We start from the raw sequence: 17,711 nt of genomic DNA on the forward strand, positions 1-17,711 counted from the left end.
CTGGGCAAATGAGAGAACGTGTTCTCAGTCACTTACCTGGTAAAATAAGCGCTAGAAATAATATAAAAAAATAATAAAAAATAAATAAGATAAAATAGAAAAGAGAGGACCGCTCCGGGATGGTGGGTTACAGGAGAGACTGGTTACCACAGAACCACAAGCCCCGGGCGATCGTGTTGGTCTCTCTCTCCTCACGCGTCTGTCTCTCTCTCACTCTCCTCACCTGGCTGTCTGCCTCTCTCCTCACCTGTCGTCCTCTCCATCTTCCTCACCTGGCTGTCCGTCCTCTCTCTCCTCACCTGCTGCTGTCGTCTTAACTCGAGCCCACCGCTGCATCTCTCTCTGCTGCGGTCGTTTCTCTCCCCTCTCTTCTCTCTCTCCTTTCCTCACTAGCTGTCTGCTCTCTCTTCGTCTCCTCTCCTCACTCAAGCTTGTCTGTCTCTTCTCTCCTCACCTGGCATGTCTGTCTGCTGTCTCTCTCCTCACCTAGCTTGTCTGTCTCTCTCTCCTCTCCTGGCGTCTGTCTCTGCTCCTCACTACTCTCTTCTACTCTCTCCATCCACCGTAGCTGCCGTCAATGTCTCTCACTCTCTCTCTCACCTTAGTGTCTGAACTCTCTCGACCTCCGTCACCTAGCTGTCGCTCTCTCTTCTCTCCGTCACCTAGCTTGTGCTTGGTCCTTCTTCTGGTCCTCAATCCTAGAGCTGTCGTCGCTCTCTCTTCTCATCTCAACCTGCTGTCTGAATCTCTTCTCTGCCTCCTTCCTGGCGAGTCTGCTCTCTCTCCTCTACCTGGTTATCCTTCATGCTACCTGCTTCCTGTCTGCTCTCTTCGCTCTAACCTGGCTGTGCTATTCTCTCTGCTCCTCTCCTCACCGGCTGTCTCTCTCTTCTCTCCTTCCATCAGCCATGGGCTGTCTGTCTCTCTTCTCCTACGCTGGCTGGTCTGTCTCTCTCTCCTCTCCTCACCTGGGCGTGTCTGTCTTTCTCTCTCTCACTCACTGCTCATTCCTTGGTTATTATGCCAATAATGACGATAATGTTAGGTCAGGGCCCGTAATCCGGAGCAGAAAGCGTCTTCAAATAGGAGTGCTGATCTGGCCATCAGTTTGACTTTTATCATGAATGAAATCAGATGTATGACGAGACAGATCCTAGATCAGCATTCCTACACTCCACCACTCCTTGTAGCCAAAAATGATAATATATTTGAAGTTTGATCCTATTTCTTTCATAACTAGGGGTCAAACAGGAATTGTGTGGTCTTTACTGCCCAATTTGACCTCTACTCTTCTGTTGTTTGAACCAAGGCAATTCACCATTTTATAATCAATTTATCTAGGTAGAGATTGATGTACTGGGATCAGTGGTTTGTTGTTTTTCCTGAATGCCCTTATCCCRAACCTTTTACAAATGGAGACAAAGTTTTCAGTAGACACTGTAGCAAAGATCTGGTGTAGACRCCTGTAATCTCGCATGCCAGACATTACAGCCACAGAGTCGAGTTGTGTCTAAGTATTATGCAACTATTCTTGAGACACTCATCTGGCTCTGTGAGATTAGAGTAGCAGCCACATGATAGTTGAAAGCTGGAAATATCTCTCTACCTCATTGACACCATGACAGTTGGTGCTTTTCTACACGATGACACGCCGTAGAGGCCAACAGCAGAACACTAGTCCCGGTCCTACAGAGCTAGGCTAATGAATAACATGCCTTCCCTTAGACTTCACGTCATATAAAGTACGTACCATAAAACTTACTGTACCAAAATTCACAGGACACAATTCGCCCCCCTCCCCATTTTTCCAGAATGATTTCGATAACCTTATCAACAGGGTGTATTTACATTTACATTTAAGTCATTTAGCAGACGCTCTTATCCAGAGCGACTTACAAGTTGGATGGTACGAACCAGATCAGGGGTGATGTAGTTAGAGCCAGTCACTGTGTGTTGTGCCCCAGATAACCTTTTTGATTTGCTTTGATTATGACCTGTTTTGGTTGCGACATTTGAGATTCACCTTCCTACCGGGATCTGTGCAATATGCTCTCTCATTACCTGTCTTGTTGATCTAATATGTATATTGTATGAACAAGTGACAAGTTGTTTTGAAAACAACAAAATCACCAACGTCTTCCATTTTTAAGAAATATTGTAGTCTTCATATGCATTAGCTTTATATATAGAGGGATTGTGGTGCCTGATAACTAGCCATGCATGAAAAGTAGCTAGTGATGCTTGCTTACTAAAAAGATAATTCGATTTCTAAAAAAACTGACGGAACAAGTTCGGCTACTAACTAGGAAATTGAATTGAAAATATCGATTCAGACTGAGAGAAAAAAAAAATGTATATAACATCTATTCTAAACTGTGTTCTATAGAATGAACACTTAAGAATCAGACATGAAGCATTGACGTCCAGCGTGTTAGTCATTGACCAATAAAATAATCGGTAATATYCCGGTAGAGTGATACCTCAGTCTGGAATGCAAACTGTTTTTGTTCAGAATATATTTAGTAAAAAAAGCCAGCCATAACATGTATTTGATTAGACATTTTTAGTAGCAATAACAATTATGCATGATTTGTGTATTTTTATCTATTATAATCTGGGGTTTTTTAGGATATTATTAGCTATAATCAACATGTTTAGAGGGAAGAGTATTGAATATACTCCTGCTTTAGAATACAGTATGTTCTAAGGAAGAACCACTCAGCTGGACATAAAGTACCACACAGAAACAAAGGGAGGCAGGTAGCCTAGTGGTTAGAGCGTTGGACTTGTAACCGAAAGGTTGCAAGATCGAATCCCTGAGCTGACAAGGTAAAAAAATCTGTTCTGCCACTGAACAATGCAGTTAACCCACTGTTCCTAGGCCGTCATTGAAAATAAGAATTWGATCTTAACTGGATTGGCGGAAACTCTATTCAGGTTTGTGCCCTAAATAGGACTCAACATTTTTTTTGGGGGGGGGGTCTGGTCAAAAGTAGTGCACTTTTATACAGAATAGGGTCCCATTTGGGACAGAGCATCAGATTCATACAGTAGCGTTCTGTAYGAACCATTGATTTTAAGGTGGCCTATTTTAATGCCTCTCGTRTCTCCCATTCTGTTACCTTGTTCCACCGTTGTCCCGATCAAACCATCACGTATGTATACATGTGTATTATGCAGCTTTCCTAATAATTGAAAGCAATAGATGCCTCAAGGAGAACACTGTAAAAGCATGTATTGCTATACCATCCTCCTGTCTTGAATACTGTGTTTTTAAAACAATTTGTAATGTGGCAATGGTCTGGATCGGTACTATATAGAATGCTACAGAAAGATTATGCATGATTTTAAAGTAATTCATTTTGTATTGCATGCAATAATAAACTTTTCATTTGTATTGCTCAAAAGAGCCATGATACTGAAATGTTTGCYATTAGTACGTTGACGTGTCTTGAATGACAGGGATTGTTGTTGACATTACAGGGAACAACACATTGTAACCACTTGTTCTGATCAAAAATGACTTTTGGACGTACAATGTTGATCATAGGACTAGAATCCAGTCAGGTTGTGACACCATTTCACACCGTGGAGTGGAATGATGTCACAAAGACTGTATTGATCAACTCGTAACCAACCGAATGAGTGTACTGTGGGTTAACTATGCAGTCCTGAGGCCCTGGACATGCTGGAACCAGCCTCGTCTTGTATCAACTGAAGAATCTGCAATAAAAAAAGCAACATGGTGCCAATAAACTTGAGTTGTTGCCTCTTCATATCTTTTAARAGACTCATCCTTCTGGATTCCAAGCCTCTACCAATGTATGAACTCTTCTATGGACAGATTTAAAAAGGTAAAAGGAATGATATGCCCATCCTCAGTTCCTGGGCAAGAGATGCCTACTGACACAGAGAGCAAACATTCATTTATTACAGTGCGAGGTTTTACAAAGATGCAACATGGTCATAGAAGTATGGAAATGAAGACATTTATTGGTTTACCTAAGTTTTAATACCTGAACACACACACACAGTGCCATGTCTCATCTATGTGGAGCTTCACATTGATAAAGTATATTTCCATCTACCATAAACTATGAGGCAAACACATTTAACAGTAGAATACGAGGTAGATACTTTTTTAACATTTGAGGGAACCCCCATTTTCACTCTAAATTGTCCATTTTTGGTGGAACACCACATAGGAATGTCCTCCATTTAGTCAAATTATTCTGAACTTTTTTTAGCATGATGGCACAAACAGACTGGTACCCAAGCTACAAAAAGGCCCTTCAAAAACAGAGAACATGGAACTAGAGAATAAAGTGCAGTTGACGGAGGATTGTCAAACAGAACAGGCTCTTTGTGTTCATTAGGCACAAAACGGAAGAAAATACTTGGAACTTGTCCAATAAGAAAAAAKGCACATTTTCTGTTTTAAAACGTTTTGCTATATGAAACACGACCCAGGTAGGATCAGCTTGACTGGACAGATGAGGACGCTTCATTCGCGCGGGTGTCATCCATCACTGCTGACACATCGCTAAGGTGACTTTCCGTTTCCTGGATCAGTTGTCTCAGCTGGCAGGAAGAACAGACGAGACAAGGCCAGGGTTCAATTTAAAATGGCAAGCAGTCAATTCAGGAAGTGATTTTGAATTMTCATGTTTATTTCCTGAAATTGACTTGTCTTCAATTCAAATTGACCCCCAACCTTGAAGAACACCCTTCACTGGAACGGCATCAGTTCAATGTAACATTCATGGCTAGAGACTAAACATGGTTTGACCACTAAGGTGGAAATATTGTCAGATGAAGGGTATCAATGTGCAGGGTAAAAAATAAAAAAAAGTTTAAGAATTTGTCTTCCTACCTCACTTACACGTTCTCCTAGTGGTGTTACATTAAAGTTGAGTGTAGAGGCTTTCACCGTTTGGCCAGTGCTGAAAATATAACTAGAGGAAGGACGATATAAACAAATCCAATCTGACAACTATTCCTGACCACTTGAATCGTGAGAGAAAATCTGTGCATGGCAGGTAAAACCAACAATGACTTGAAAAAAAAAAAAAGGTTAACTGTGTACGTTTACTACTTACCAGTACATCTTGTCTTTCTTGAGGAGAAAGAGGTTTCGCAGAGCAGACAGGTGCTGTGGTGTCGAGTAGAGGATTACACCCATGAGACAGAGACAGCCGGCGCATTGGAGAGTGTTGTACACACTATACATTGGGGGGGGAGGGGACAGACACACTGAGTACACAAAACATTAAGAACACCTGCTCTTTCCATGACAGGACTGACCAGGTGAATCCAGGTGAAAGATATGATCCCTTATTGATGTCACCTGTTAAATCCACTTCAGTGTAGATGAAGGGGAGGAGTCAGGTGGTTAAAGAAGGATTTTTAAACCTTGAGACAATTGAGACATGGATTGTGTCTGTGTGCCATTCAGAAGGTCAATGGGATATATTAGTAGGTGCCGGGGCGCACCGGTTTGTGTCAAGAACTGCAACGCTGCTGTTTTTTAAAATTCTCAACAGTTTRCCTGTGTGTATCAAGAATGGTCCACCACCATAAAGGACATCCAGCCAACTTGACACAACTGTGGGAAGCATTGGAGTCAACATGGGCCAGCATCTCTGTGGAACGCTTTCAACACCTTGTAGACTCCATCCCCTGATGAATTGAGGCTGTTCTGAGGGTATTAGGAAGGTGTTCCTAATGTTTAGTATACTCAGTGTATAACTGTAGTAACAAAATATATATTTAAAAAAAGAGGCACATTGATCATACCATGCACTGAACAGACCATCCGGGCTCCACTCACGTCCACTATTGATGGTCACATCTGGGGTTACCTCTGAAAAGAGATGACATCATTAAAGCTTTAATCCCCTATGCGTACTGCCTCTGCCAAGAGATCAGGTCCTTAAATGGTGTAACAGTACTCCTTCTGTCCCTCTCCTCGCCCCAACCCGGGCTCGAACCAGGGACCCTCTGCACCCATCAACAACTGACACTCTACGAAGCATCCATTACCTATCGCTCCACAAAAAGCCACGGCCCTTGCAGAGCAAGGGAAACAACGACTTCAAGGTCTCAGAGCAAGTGACATCACCGATTGAATTGGCCATTGAGAGGCTTTGAAGCCACCCCGTCGGCCATATTGCCTCTGCCCAGTAGGAGCAATCCTCCATAGGAATTAATGGAATTCTACAGTATTTCAATTAAGTGTTTGAAGGACAAAATGACATGTATTTAAGTATTTTTGCAGAGATTTGTTTTTTGTCCCCGCGGTACAGACGGCTATTGGTCCGCTAATACAGGACTTGTAAAGGACCATTAAATTACTTTAATTTAAAATAAAATAAATCACTGGGGCCTCCCGGGTATCGCAGTGCTAGCTGCGCCACCAGTCTCTGGGTTCGCGCCCAGGCTCTGTCGCAGCCGGCCGCGACCGGGTGGTCCGTGGGGCGACGCACAATTGGCTTAGCGTCGTCTGGGTTAGGGAGGGTTTGGCCGGTAGGGATATCCTTGTCTCATCGCGCTCCAGCGACTCCTGTGGCGGGCCGGGCGCAGTGCGCGCTAACCGAGGGGGGCGGGTGCACGGTGTTTCCTCCGACACATTGGTGCGGCTGGCTTCCGGGTTGGAGGCGCGCTGTGTTAAGAAGCAGTGCGGCTTGGTTGGGTTGTGCTTCGGAGGACGCATGGCTTTCGACCTTCGTCTCTCCCGAGCCCGTACGGGAGTTGTAGCGATGAGACAAGATAGTAATTACTAGCGATTGGATACCACGAAAATTGGGGATAAAATAAATTTAAAAAATAAAAATAAAAATAAATCACTAATCACATTTATCTGGCGGTGCTGCAGCACCCTCATCACCACAGCTATGTTTCTATCCATCGAACGTTCTAACGTTGCTATGGGCACAGCCAAACAATGGAAGTGATGGATTCCACTTCACTTCCTATGGCAAACTTGCCACAGTACATTATCAATTTCTAAGTAAAGAAGTATGTGTATTAATATCATTCAAGTTAGCTAACGTTACCGTCCCAAAGGTGTTCGATGGGGTTGAGGTCAGGCCCCTGTGCAGGCCTGTCAAGTTCTTCCACACCGATCTCGACAAACCATTTCTGTATGGACCTCGCTTTGTGCACGGGGGCATTGTCATGCTGAAACAGGAAAGGGCCTTCCCCAAACTGTTGGAAGCACAGAATCGGCTAGAATGTCATTGTATGCTGTAAAGATTTCCCTTCACTAGAACTAAGGGGCCTATTCCGAACCATGAAAAACAGCCCCAGACCATTATTACATTGGGGCAGGTAGCGTTCCCTGGTATCCGCCAAACCCAGATTCATCTGTCAGATTGCCAGATGGTGAAGCCTGATTCATCACTCCAGAGGACGCGTTTCCACCGCGCCAGAGTCCAATGGCAGCGAGCTTTACGCCACTCCAGCCGATGCTTGGCATTGCGCAGGGTGATCCTAGGCTTGTGTACTGCGGTTGCTCTGCCATGGAAACCCATTTCATGAAGCTCCCGGCGAACAGTTCTTGTGCTGACGTTGCTTCCAGAGGCAGTTTGGAACTCGGTAGTTAGTGTTGCAACCGAGGACAGACAATTTTTTTTACGTACTACGCGCTTCAGCACTCAGCGGTCCGTGAGCTTGTGTGGCCTACCACTTCGAGGCTGAGCCGTTGTTGCTCCTAGACGTTTCCACTTTACAATAACAGCACTTACAGTTAACCGGGGCAGCTCTAGCAGGGCAAAAATTTGACAAAATGACTTGTTGGAAAGATAGCATCCAATGACAGAGCTCTTCAGTAAAGGTCATTCTACTGCCAATGTTTGTCTATGGAGATTGCATGGCTGTGTGCTCAATGTTATACACCTGTCAGCAACGGGTGTGGCTGAAATAGCCAAATCTACTCATTTGAAGGTGTATCCACATACTGCTGTATATATAGTGTAGGTTGAGATATAGCTTTTTTTTCGGTTTCCCCAGTCATTTCACCCACGCACCGCTACTGGATGTGACAGAGGTAATAAGCCCAAGTTTGTAGACAACAAAAATCATTATACCTGGGATAAAACACAGTGAGTACACAATATCAAGTGAGTATCACAATATCAAGTGAGCATCACAATTAAAATGTAAAATGTAGTGATGCAGGGTAATTTGGAGAAGAAAAAACCCCTGCTCAAACGTCCTGCTTTGAACGTCCCTGTGCCTGACTATGCAACCATTTGGATCCGTTTGTATCTACAGTGCATTCTACAACTTGATTGGATTCCAACTGTGGTAAATGCAATTGATTGGACACGATGTGGAAAGGCTCACACCTGTCTYTATATAAAATAAAAGGTCCCACAGTTGACAGTGCATGTTAGAGAGAGAAAAAACAAGCCATGGGGGTGGAAGGAATTGGCCGTAGAGCTCCGAAACAGAATTGTGTGAAGGCACATATCTGGTGAAGGGTAACAAAACATTTCTGAAGCATTGAAAGGCCAAGAATACAGTGGCCTCCATCTTTGGCCCGAATGCCAAGCGTCACGTCTGGAGGAGACCTGGCACCATCCCTACGGTGAAGCATGGTGGTGGCAGCATCATGCTGTGGGGATGTTTTTCAGCGGCAGGGACTGGGAGACTAGTCAGTATCGAGGGAAAGATGAAGGGAACAAAGTACAGAGAGATCCTTGATAAAAAACCTGCTCCAGAGCACTCAGGACCTAAGACTTGGCAAAGGTTCACCTTCCAACAGGACAACGACCCTAAGCACTCAGCCAAGACAYCGCAGGAGTGGCTTCAAGTTTTTGAATGTCCAGCCAGAACTCGAACATGGTCAAACATCTCTGGAGAGACCTGAAAATAGTTGTGCAGTGACGCTCCCCATTCAACCCGACAGAGCTTGAAAGGATCTGCAGATAAGAATGGGATTAACTCCCCAAATACAGGTGTGCCAAGCTTGTCGCGTCATACCCAGGAAGACTCAAGGCTGTAATTGCTGCCAAAGGTGGTTCAACAAAGTACTGAGTAAAGGCTCTGAATAGTTATGCAAATGGGCCTCTACAACATTTAAAAGGAATAATCGTTGCAGCATATAGGTTCAGGTGCATCATTTCACAACAGATCAAAGATAGACAGGCCTAAGTGAGAAGCAGGCCTAAGAAGCAGGCCTAAGAAGCAGGCCTAAGTGAGAAGCGTATGCATTGTAGCCCATAATTTACAAGCTCAATGTAAAGGTTAATACTGCAGTGAATATATCCAGTCTGTTTACACAGCGAAAGAAAAAGTTGATTCGATAAAAAAATATATAAATATCCGTAGCCTACTATGCGCGCTCCCGAGGCTGCACTGAGTGTGTTTCTCCCAGGCCCTGAGTGGCAACTCGAAAATACACCCTAGTTTTTATTTTATTTTTAGGGACAACAAATGTATCCTACCCTAGGCTACAACAACACAATGTAATGATATATGTGATTGTTGTCAAGTGAGTACAAAAACTCTTGTCTATGCTGTAACCCGCAGTGAATAGCCTAAGTGAAATGAATAATCGCTCATAAGCATGGCGTTTTGAATGCATATTAATTTTGAAATAACTACATGTAGCCCGCCTGATTGAACAACCATTTGGATCCGTTTATGGGCCTTTTCACTTGCAGTTTAGCCTACAGGGTCCAGGCACATTAGCAGGCCAGTAATCATAGTGTCTTTTTTTCCGGGATCTATCCGTTAGACACATGCTAATGTAGGGTTTTCTAATGGCGCCATATGAATTATGATCCATAGTTTCCGGGTTTGGCTTCCGTGTTTTAAAAGCCTTCGAAAATGTTAATCGCTTCCAAAATATTTTTTTTTTTTACACCGGTGAGGGAGTGCCAAGATGGAGGCAGTGGCTTTAACACAGCGCCCCCTATTAGTCATCTAGTGTATATATAAATCACTGGTCACGATTTCTTGTTAGAAAAAAATCRTTGAACACCTAATTAGCTAGCTAGATCCAATGAAGTAACTTACCAAGACAAATGAGAGAGTTGATAGATGTTGCTTCTCCACAGATCCCTCGGGAATCAGCCCACACGGTGTTGCATTGTCCACAATGAAAAGTCACTGGATTCTCGACGATGCCTTGGTTCACTGACTCATTCTCCAGCTTTTGGTCATCTGTGTCGCAGGACTGAAATGACTCAAAATCATACATTTTATATTATATTTAAAAATGCCACGTTGTTCAACTTCAGCGATAACCTCTTCTGTTACTTTCAAGTGTTTTCTGTGATAGTTTTTCACCCCGTGGTTTTATCGTCATCTAGCGGAGAACCAATAGTAATACTTTTTAATTGGTCGAAAGGTACTTCCGTATACATCTGCCAGCCAATCAAATGGCCTATACTCCAGTTTTTTGAACCTCTGCATTTTAAACGGTCAGGCGCGACAAATACATTGCGTTGACTGTGTTTGTGTGTAACGATACTCGTTCAATTAACGGGAGCTGATTTATTGAACGTGTTTCAGTAACACTGGCAAGCACATTGTTTTGTTTTTCGCCAAAAACAAGAAAAATGGACTTGGATTCCATGAAGTATGCCGAATTGCGCAGTATTGCAAAGGAGGTTGGGCTCAAATCGTCAAAACTGAAGGTAAATCGCAAACATTATAGCGGTATTTCATTGGGTTGTTTGTTTGTGTTGTGAGTGGTTAGTTAGTTACAATAGCTAGTTAACCAACCAACTAGCTATTATCCATCTCGTTTGTTATGCAGTGTTACCTTGCTAACTGTGTCCGATCTGTGTCAACTACTACACAGGCTGATAAGCTTCTGAAGGCGCTCAGGGAGCATTTCCAACAACAACAAACACAGGAAGATGTTGCCGTGGACGTAAGTTCTGGCTTGAATTTTTCCCTCCCACTTCTGTTCAAATGATAACACTTCAACATTATCTCCTATGTATATTTGGATTTCTTTTGAACTTGCTTTGTTTCTTTATGCCTGTAGATCTGTTTTGCATTGTAATTCCTATTGTCGCTAGTAATAGCAGACTTCTGATGGTCGTGTATTTAGCAGGGAGATGAGACTGGTGTTGACGCACAGGATAACACGGTTAACAGCAACTCAACTCAGGATGAAAACAATTCAGCACTGGTTGATGAGCTGTCACCAAAACCTTCAGCTCAGGAGTTTGTGACCAAACGTCGTGGTAGACGGCAACCGAAAATGAGGAAAGAGCCTGAAGATGAGGAGGCAGAGTGTGAACCTGCCAAAGCGCCACTCACCCCAGCTGAGGTATGGGACCACTATGAAAAATGTATGCACTCACTCTTGTAAATCGCTTTGGATAAGCACTTCTGCTAAATGACTAAAATGTAAGAGTTGTGAGAAGTGTTTCTTGCACAGAAATACTGCTGTGCGTGTATCTCTTGACAACCACAAAATGCATTTTTGCTGCTTTATATTTTATTGAGGAATAGCAAGCTAAACTAGTGTTTTCAATATAGGTTAACACGGTGACTGAATCCATCATCGGCAAAGGGAGTGGCAAGAGAAGGAGAGTGTCTGCTGCTAAGGATTCTGGGGTGGCTGTGCCTGAACACAAAGTTGCAGCAGTGATGTTTGGTTAGTCTGGAGGACTCTAAAGGCCATGATGATTTGTGTAGACACATTTTTTGTTGTTGCCAGAAGTCTTATGTAGGGGTGTGTCTCTGGCCTTTTGTTTATAAAATAGGTGACTACATGAGCATCACCTCTGGTTATAATAATCCTATTATTGATCACGTTCTCATATTGCTTTGCACAGGAGTGGGACAGAAAGTGGTGAAGCCCGTAGGAAAGATCCCTCGCCACGAGGGGCTCCTGAAGAGGACTATGTTAAAGCCTACTACACCAAGTTAGTCGTCTGAATCATATTTGCTGTCGCTACACGATCTTAATAACATGCTCAAAAACTCTCTCTTCTGTTATGAAAAAAGTACTAATAACCACTTTCTATTGTAGACTTCAGGAAGCTCCACGAGGCGCATTTCAAAAAGATGGAGTCAATTGATTCGTACGTGGAAAGGAAGACCAAGAAAATGGATTCGTTCAGAAATTCAGTGAATGAATTGAAGGTAATGAATTGTGTGTATAACGTTATAATGGAGATGATTGGGATCTGGCCACTGTGTGGTTTTCATTAAATAATAAGCCCATTCAACATGGCAACCATTGTTTTATTGTTGTCATCAATTTATACGTTTTTTGCAAGTAGTTAACTATATAACCACTTTATTCTTCAGGTTCTTTCAGATAAGACTCTTTTGACACCAACTGAAGGAAAAACTCAAACAGTAAGTAGACTTTTTGGTTTCCATAGATGTTAAAGTGAATTTACTACCACAATGAAACATGTTTCCTTTCAAATGTAAAGCCAGATGGCTATTTTGAGAGGGATGATTCCCAAATCCAATGTGTTGACTTGGTGTGGTCAACGTATTGTTGTGTTTTTTGCAGAGCTTAACCTCGAGCCGCGCCTCCCTGTTCAGCCCTGCATCCCAGAAACCAGCTACAGACAGACGCAGTGTCTCTGCCAGAAAACCCGCCCAGAAGGACACTGTTGTCCCATTCAGACCCACAGTCCTGTCCACACGCCGAATCAACGTTCGGTGAGACACTCAAACATTATTTTGTCTTGAGTATTCCTAGTTATTTTTAGCAGTGTTGAAGCTTCTAGGTGTCTGTTGGCCACTTCTGATTTAACATTCACATCATTAAACAAGCATTGCAAAAATTCTTTTCGCTGCTAAACGTTTTTGCTACGGTGTGGTGACTAATAAATACTACCTAGTGTAACCGATGTGAAATGGCTAGCTAGTTAGCGGTGGTGCGCGCTAATAGCGGTTCAATCGGTGACGTCACTTGCTTTGAGACCTTGAAGTAGTGGTTCCCCCTTGCTCTGCAAGGGCCGCGGCTTTTGTGGAGCGATGGGTAACGATGCTTCGTGGGTGACTGTTGTTGATGTGTGCAGAGGGTCCCTGGTTCGCGCCCGGGACGGGGCGAGGGGGACGGACTAAAGTTATACTGTTACACTCTCATGAGTTGCGAACTGGCTTCGTTCAGGTGACCGCTATGTATTGACATTTCTTGGGAAGGATTTAGTTACTTCTGAATACTATTGCCAGTTTGTGGAATGAAACTTGTACAGGGGCGGCAGGTAGCCTAGTGGTTCGAGTGTAGGGACGGCAGGAAGCCTAGTGGTTAGTGTAGGGGCGGCAGGTAGCCTAGTGGTTAGAGTGTAGGGGCGGCAGGGAAGGCCTAGTGGTTTGAGTGTAGGGGCGGCAGGTAGCCTAGTGGTTAGAGTGTAGGGCGGCAGGAGCCTAGTGGTTAGAGTGTAGGGGCGGCAGGTAGCCTAGTGTTAGAGTGTAGGGGCGGCAGGAGCCTAGTGGTTAGAGTGTAGGGGCGGCAGGTAGCCTAGTGGTTAGAGTGTAGGGGCGGCAGGTAGCCTAGTGGTTAGAGTGTAGGGGCGGCAGGTAGCCTAGTGGTTAGAGTGGAGGGGCGGCAGGTAGCCTAGTGGTTAGAGTGTAGGGGCGGCAGGTAGCCTAGTGGTTAGAGTGGAGGGCGGCAGGTAGCCTAGTGGTTAGAGTGGAGGGGCGGCAGGTTAGCCCTAGTGGTTAGAGTGGAGGGGCGGCAGGTAGCCTAGTGGTTAGAGTGGAGGGGCGGCAGGTAGCCTAGTGGTTAGAGCGTTGGGACTAGTAACCAAAAGGTTCATAGATCAAATCCCTGACCTGACAAGGTAAAAATCTGTCGTTCTGCCCCTGAACAAGGCAGTTAACCCACTGTTCCCCGGTAGGCCGCCATTGTAAATAAGATTTTTTTTCTTAACTGACTTGCCTAGTTAAATAAAGGTTAAATAAAAAATACGATAAATAGTCAGTCCAACGGTTGGTTTGTGTACAGGTTCTCTCAAGCTACTCAGGATAATGAGCACAAGAAAACCATGGTGAAGACGCCAGCACGCATGGCACCCCGCGTGGACCTCCTCACTCCTGGGAAAGAGACTACATTTGGAGGGAAACCTGAAGTCAACAAGACCTTTGTTCTCTCCAGCGCTAAGACACCAGGTAACCTATGCTGAACAAAAATATAAATCAACATGTAAAGTGTTGGTCCCATGTTTCATGAGCTGAAATAAAAGATCCCAGAAATGTTCCATACGCACAAAAAGCTTATCTCTCTCACATGTTTGTTCATATCCCTGTTAGTGAGCATTTCTCCTTTGCCAAGATAATCCATCCACCTGACAGGTGTGGCATATCAAGAAGCTGATTAAACAGCATGATCATTACACAGGTGCACCTTGTGCTAGGGACACTAAAAGGCCATTCTAAAATGAGCCGTTTTGTCACACATCACAATGGCACAGATGTCTCAAGTTGAGGGTGCGTGCAATTGGCATGCTGACTCCAGTGCTGTTGCTAGATAATTGAATGTTCATTTCTCTACCATAAGCCACCTCCATTGTTTTAGAGAATTTGCCAGTATGTATAAAACATAAAAAATAAACGCTGACCAGGTGTAACCACGCCAGCCCAGGACCTCCATCTGGCATCTTCACCTGTGGGATCGTCTGAGACCCACCATCCAGACAGCTGATGAAATTGAGGAGTATTTCTGTCTGTAATAAAGCCCTTTAGTGTGGAAAAACTAATTCTCATTGCCTGGGCGTGGCTCCACAGTGGGTGGGCCTATCCCCACCCACGACTGCACTTCTGCCCATCCAGGCCCACCAATGGCTGTGTCTCTGCCAAGTCATGTGAAATCTATAGATTAGGGCTTAATTTATTTTAAATTGACTGATTTCCTTATAGGAACTGTAACTCAGTAAAATCTTAATTGTTGCATTAGTTAGTTTTGTTCAATATACATCCTGTTAAATCGAAATCTAATTTAAGTCGTCTTTGCTTGTTATTTTCTGTGCATGGCTCTACTGAACGGATCCCATAACTGGCTTCTGTTTTGTTTATTTTATTCAGCGTTTGTGTTTAATGCAAACACCAGTGTTCTTTCTAACTGTCCTGAAACCAACAAGAAGGCCAACTTTGATCTGAAGGCCAGTCTCTCTAAGACGCTCACCTATAAGCCTCATAAGGGTAAGATATACATGTCAGCATTCAGATTCTGACTGTATACCGGTGCATAAAGAATTCTGACTGTATACCGGTGCATAAAGAATTCTGACTGTATACCGGTGCATTCAGGTTCTGGCTGTATACCGGTGCATTCAGGTTCTGACTGTGTACCGGTGCATTCAGGTTCTGACTGTGTACCGGTGCATTCAGGTTCTGACTGTGTGTACCGGTGCATTCAGGTTCTGACTGTGTATACCGGTGCATTCAGGTTCTGACTGTGTATACCGGTGCATTCAGCACGAACCTGGTTGTCTGTAGGCTCACAAAAACATTTATTTTACCGGTCATCGTTTCTGGTCTGCCTGTATATAGGAAAGCTGAAGCCATTCATGGTGGCCAAAGAGAACACAGTGGACCAGTCTCAGACCGTTCCCTCACACCAGAAGAACTACAAACAGCATCCGGTTCAGGCAAGGTCAGTATCCGGAAACAACCGGTTAAAAGTGGAGGGGGAATCGTAATGAATTCCTGGCTCTTTCTCAATTCCCCTTTCCTTGATTCCTCTAAACATATTGGAGAGGAATGTCAGAAGGGACTTTTTCCATCCACAAGATGGTGCTGACAGACATGGCGGCTCTGCTTCTAGCTCCTAAGAAACTTTTCAGTATTTGTAACTTTTTTTGTATGTTATTGCTTACATTATTAGCTCATAATTATTTTATTTTTTGTTATTACATACAGCCGGAAATAACTTTTGGATATCAGAGTGGCAGTAACTCACCAGCATTATGACCAGAAATACAACTTTCACCCGCTTGGCAATTGAACTTAACTCAGAGGCTGCTCCATGCCACCTCCGACGGAGAAGAGGTATTCTTTAGTCTGACTCGGGAGGCGTGCACACCATCCACCGGTTCTGAGTATATTACTCGCTAATGTTCAATCTCTGGACAATAAAGTAGACGAGCTCAGGGCGAGGATCTCCTTCCAGAGGGACATCAGGGACTGTAGCATACTCTGTTTCACGGAATTATGGCTCTCTGGATATACTGTCCCCCGTCCATACAGCCAGCTGGGTTCTCAGTACATCGGGCAGACAGGAATAAAGAACTCTTAATAAACCAATTAGGCAGTCTTGACACACAATTTTGAACAAAAATGCAATGGTTCGTTGGATCAGTCTAAAACTTTGCYCATACACTGCTGCCATCTAGTGGCCAAAATCTAAATTGCGCCTGGGCTGGAATGATACATTATGGCCTTTCTCTTGCATTTCAAAGACGATGGTACAAAGAAACATGTTTTTTTCGTTGTATTGTCTTTTACCAGATCTAATGTGTTATTCTCCTACATTAATTTCACGTTTCCATAAACTTCAACGTGTTTCCTTTCAAATGGTATCAAGAATATGCATATCCCTGAGCTCCAGGCAGTTAGATTCAGGTATGTCATTTTAGGCGAAAATTGAAAAAAGTGGTCCGATCCTTAATTTATTGCACAGAACAAAACGTATAATATCTCCAAAGCTTATTTACAATGACTGCCTACCCATCATTGTAAATATGTGTATGTGACCAATAAAATTTGATTTGAAAAGGAGATGAGGAATCAAGGAAAGACAAACTGAGAGAGCCTCTGTTTTGAAACTTGTTTTCTCTCCGAATGATTGGCTGTATAACCTGTTTATGTTGATTTCCATATTGCTTTTATTCTAGGGAGGAAAGGAGGACAAAACATACTGAAGTCAGGAAGCAGAAGAAAGAGAAGATGCTTGGAGCCAGGCGAGGCCTCGTCATCACCTGATTATTCTATACTTACTTTTGCTCCTGTGAAGTTTATTTTCTTGTCATTTCAGACCTGCTGATTGATGCCTGTCTCACTTTACCCTTTTCCTCTACTTTGACTGTCAGTTCCAACCGAGTTTTTTGATTGTTCGATTTTTAGATTCACTTATAACAACGTTTAATAAATGTATTTTTATTAACTTTAGTATGGTACAAATAATGTTTTTCATATTTTGTATACCTGTGTCGTTTTTGTAGACATTTACATTACATTTTAGTCATTCACGCTTCGAACACAACGACCYTGTCCTTGGCTACTAGCCCCCTTGCGCAAAATGGTACGCAGCATCATCTGGTTATGTATGCAACAAAAGGTCAACATTCTCCTTCTGCTACTATTTCTGTCGAGCAGTCTACAACATACAGTTTGACAAATCCAACGTAAGCACCACACCGTAAGCACCACACCGAACGCACAACACCGAACGCACTTCATCGCAATGTGTTTTCATTGGAAATTAATGTAATTCTGGTGTACCAGAATGCAATGCCCGCTGTTGGTGCGTATGCAGATGGTCTTATCCGGAGCGACTTTTCCGGGGCAAATTTATTTTTTATTTTTTTTGTATGTTATTTTCCCCCCTCCTCCGTACCTAAATATTTTGTACAGTTTCGTCCTATTTCTTATTCATGTGAATTGTGTATATATATTTTTTTTTATATAACAATTTTTAACTTAGCTGATGTAAAGGCAATGTAAATACCAGTAGTAAAAAAATAAAAAAATACCCAAAGTAACATTTCTTGTTTTTATTGAGG

The 17,711-nt window shown here is 43.3% G+C and overlaps 2 protein-coding genes across 4 annotated transcripts; one reads left to right on the forward strand and one right to left on the reverse strand.

Annotated features, from left to right (window-relative positions):
• Window positions 1–3,909: 3,909 nt before the first annotated feature.
• Window positions 3,910–10,313, reverse strand: oip5 (opa interacting protein 5). Of its 2 annotated transcripts, none has more exons than XM_024138546.2 (5): window positions 10,024–10,313; window positions 5,797–5,863; window positions 5,100–5,222; window positions 4,883–4,955; window positions 3,910–4,581 (listed from the first exon to the last, which is right to left on the reverse strand). In XM_024138546.2, exons 1-5 carry the CDS (start codon window positions 10,205–10,207, stop codon window positions 4,477–4,479), a joined length of 552 nt encoding a protein of 183 aa, XP_023994314.1. In that variant the 5' UTR covers window positions 10,208–10,313; the 3' UTR covers window positions 3,910–4,476. The 2 variants fall into 2 exon arrangements, with proteins under 2 accessions (XP_023994314.1, XP_023994313.1); XM_024138545.2 differs by having other exon boundaries at window positions 4,874–4,955.
• Window positions 10,314–10,428: 115 nt separating this feature from the next.
• LOC112071079 (nucleolar and spindle-associated protein 1) lies at window positions 10,429–17,502 on the forward strand. Of its 2 annotated transcripts, none has more exons than XM_024138543.2 (12): window positions 10,429–10,646; window positions 10,814–10,885; window positions 11,069–11,290; window positions 11,503–11,620; window positions 11,802–11,891; window positions 11,999–12,111; window positions 12,280–12,330; window positions 12,494–12,645; window positions 13,937–14,100; window positions 15,013–15,129; window positions 15,481–15,583; window positions 16,824–17,502. In XM_024138543.2, exons 1-12 carry the CDS (start codon window positions 10,569–10,571, stop codon window positions 16,909–16,911), a joined length of 1,368 nt encoding a protein of 455 aa, XP_023994311.1. In that variant the 5' UTR covers window positions 10,429–10,568; the 3' UTR covers window positions 16,912–17,502. The 2 variants fall into 2 exon arrangements, with proteins under 2 accessions (XP_023994311.1, XP_070295344.1); XM_070439243.1 differs by having other exon boundaries at window positions 11,072–11,290.
• Window positions 17,503–17,711: the final 209 nt, after the last annotated feature.

Source organism: Salvelinus sp. IW2-2015, unplaced genomic scaffold (assembly GCF_002910315.2).
Source record: "Salvelinus sp. IW2-2015 unplaced genomic scaffold, ASM291031v2 Un_scaffold1511, whole genome shotgun sequence".
NCBI classification, from domain to species: Eukaryota; Metazoa; Chordata; class Actinopteri; order Salmoniformes; family Salmonidae; genus Salvelinus; species Salvelinus sp. IW2-2015.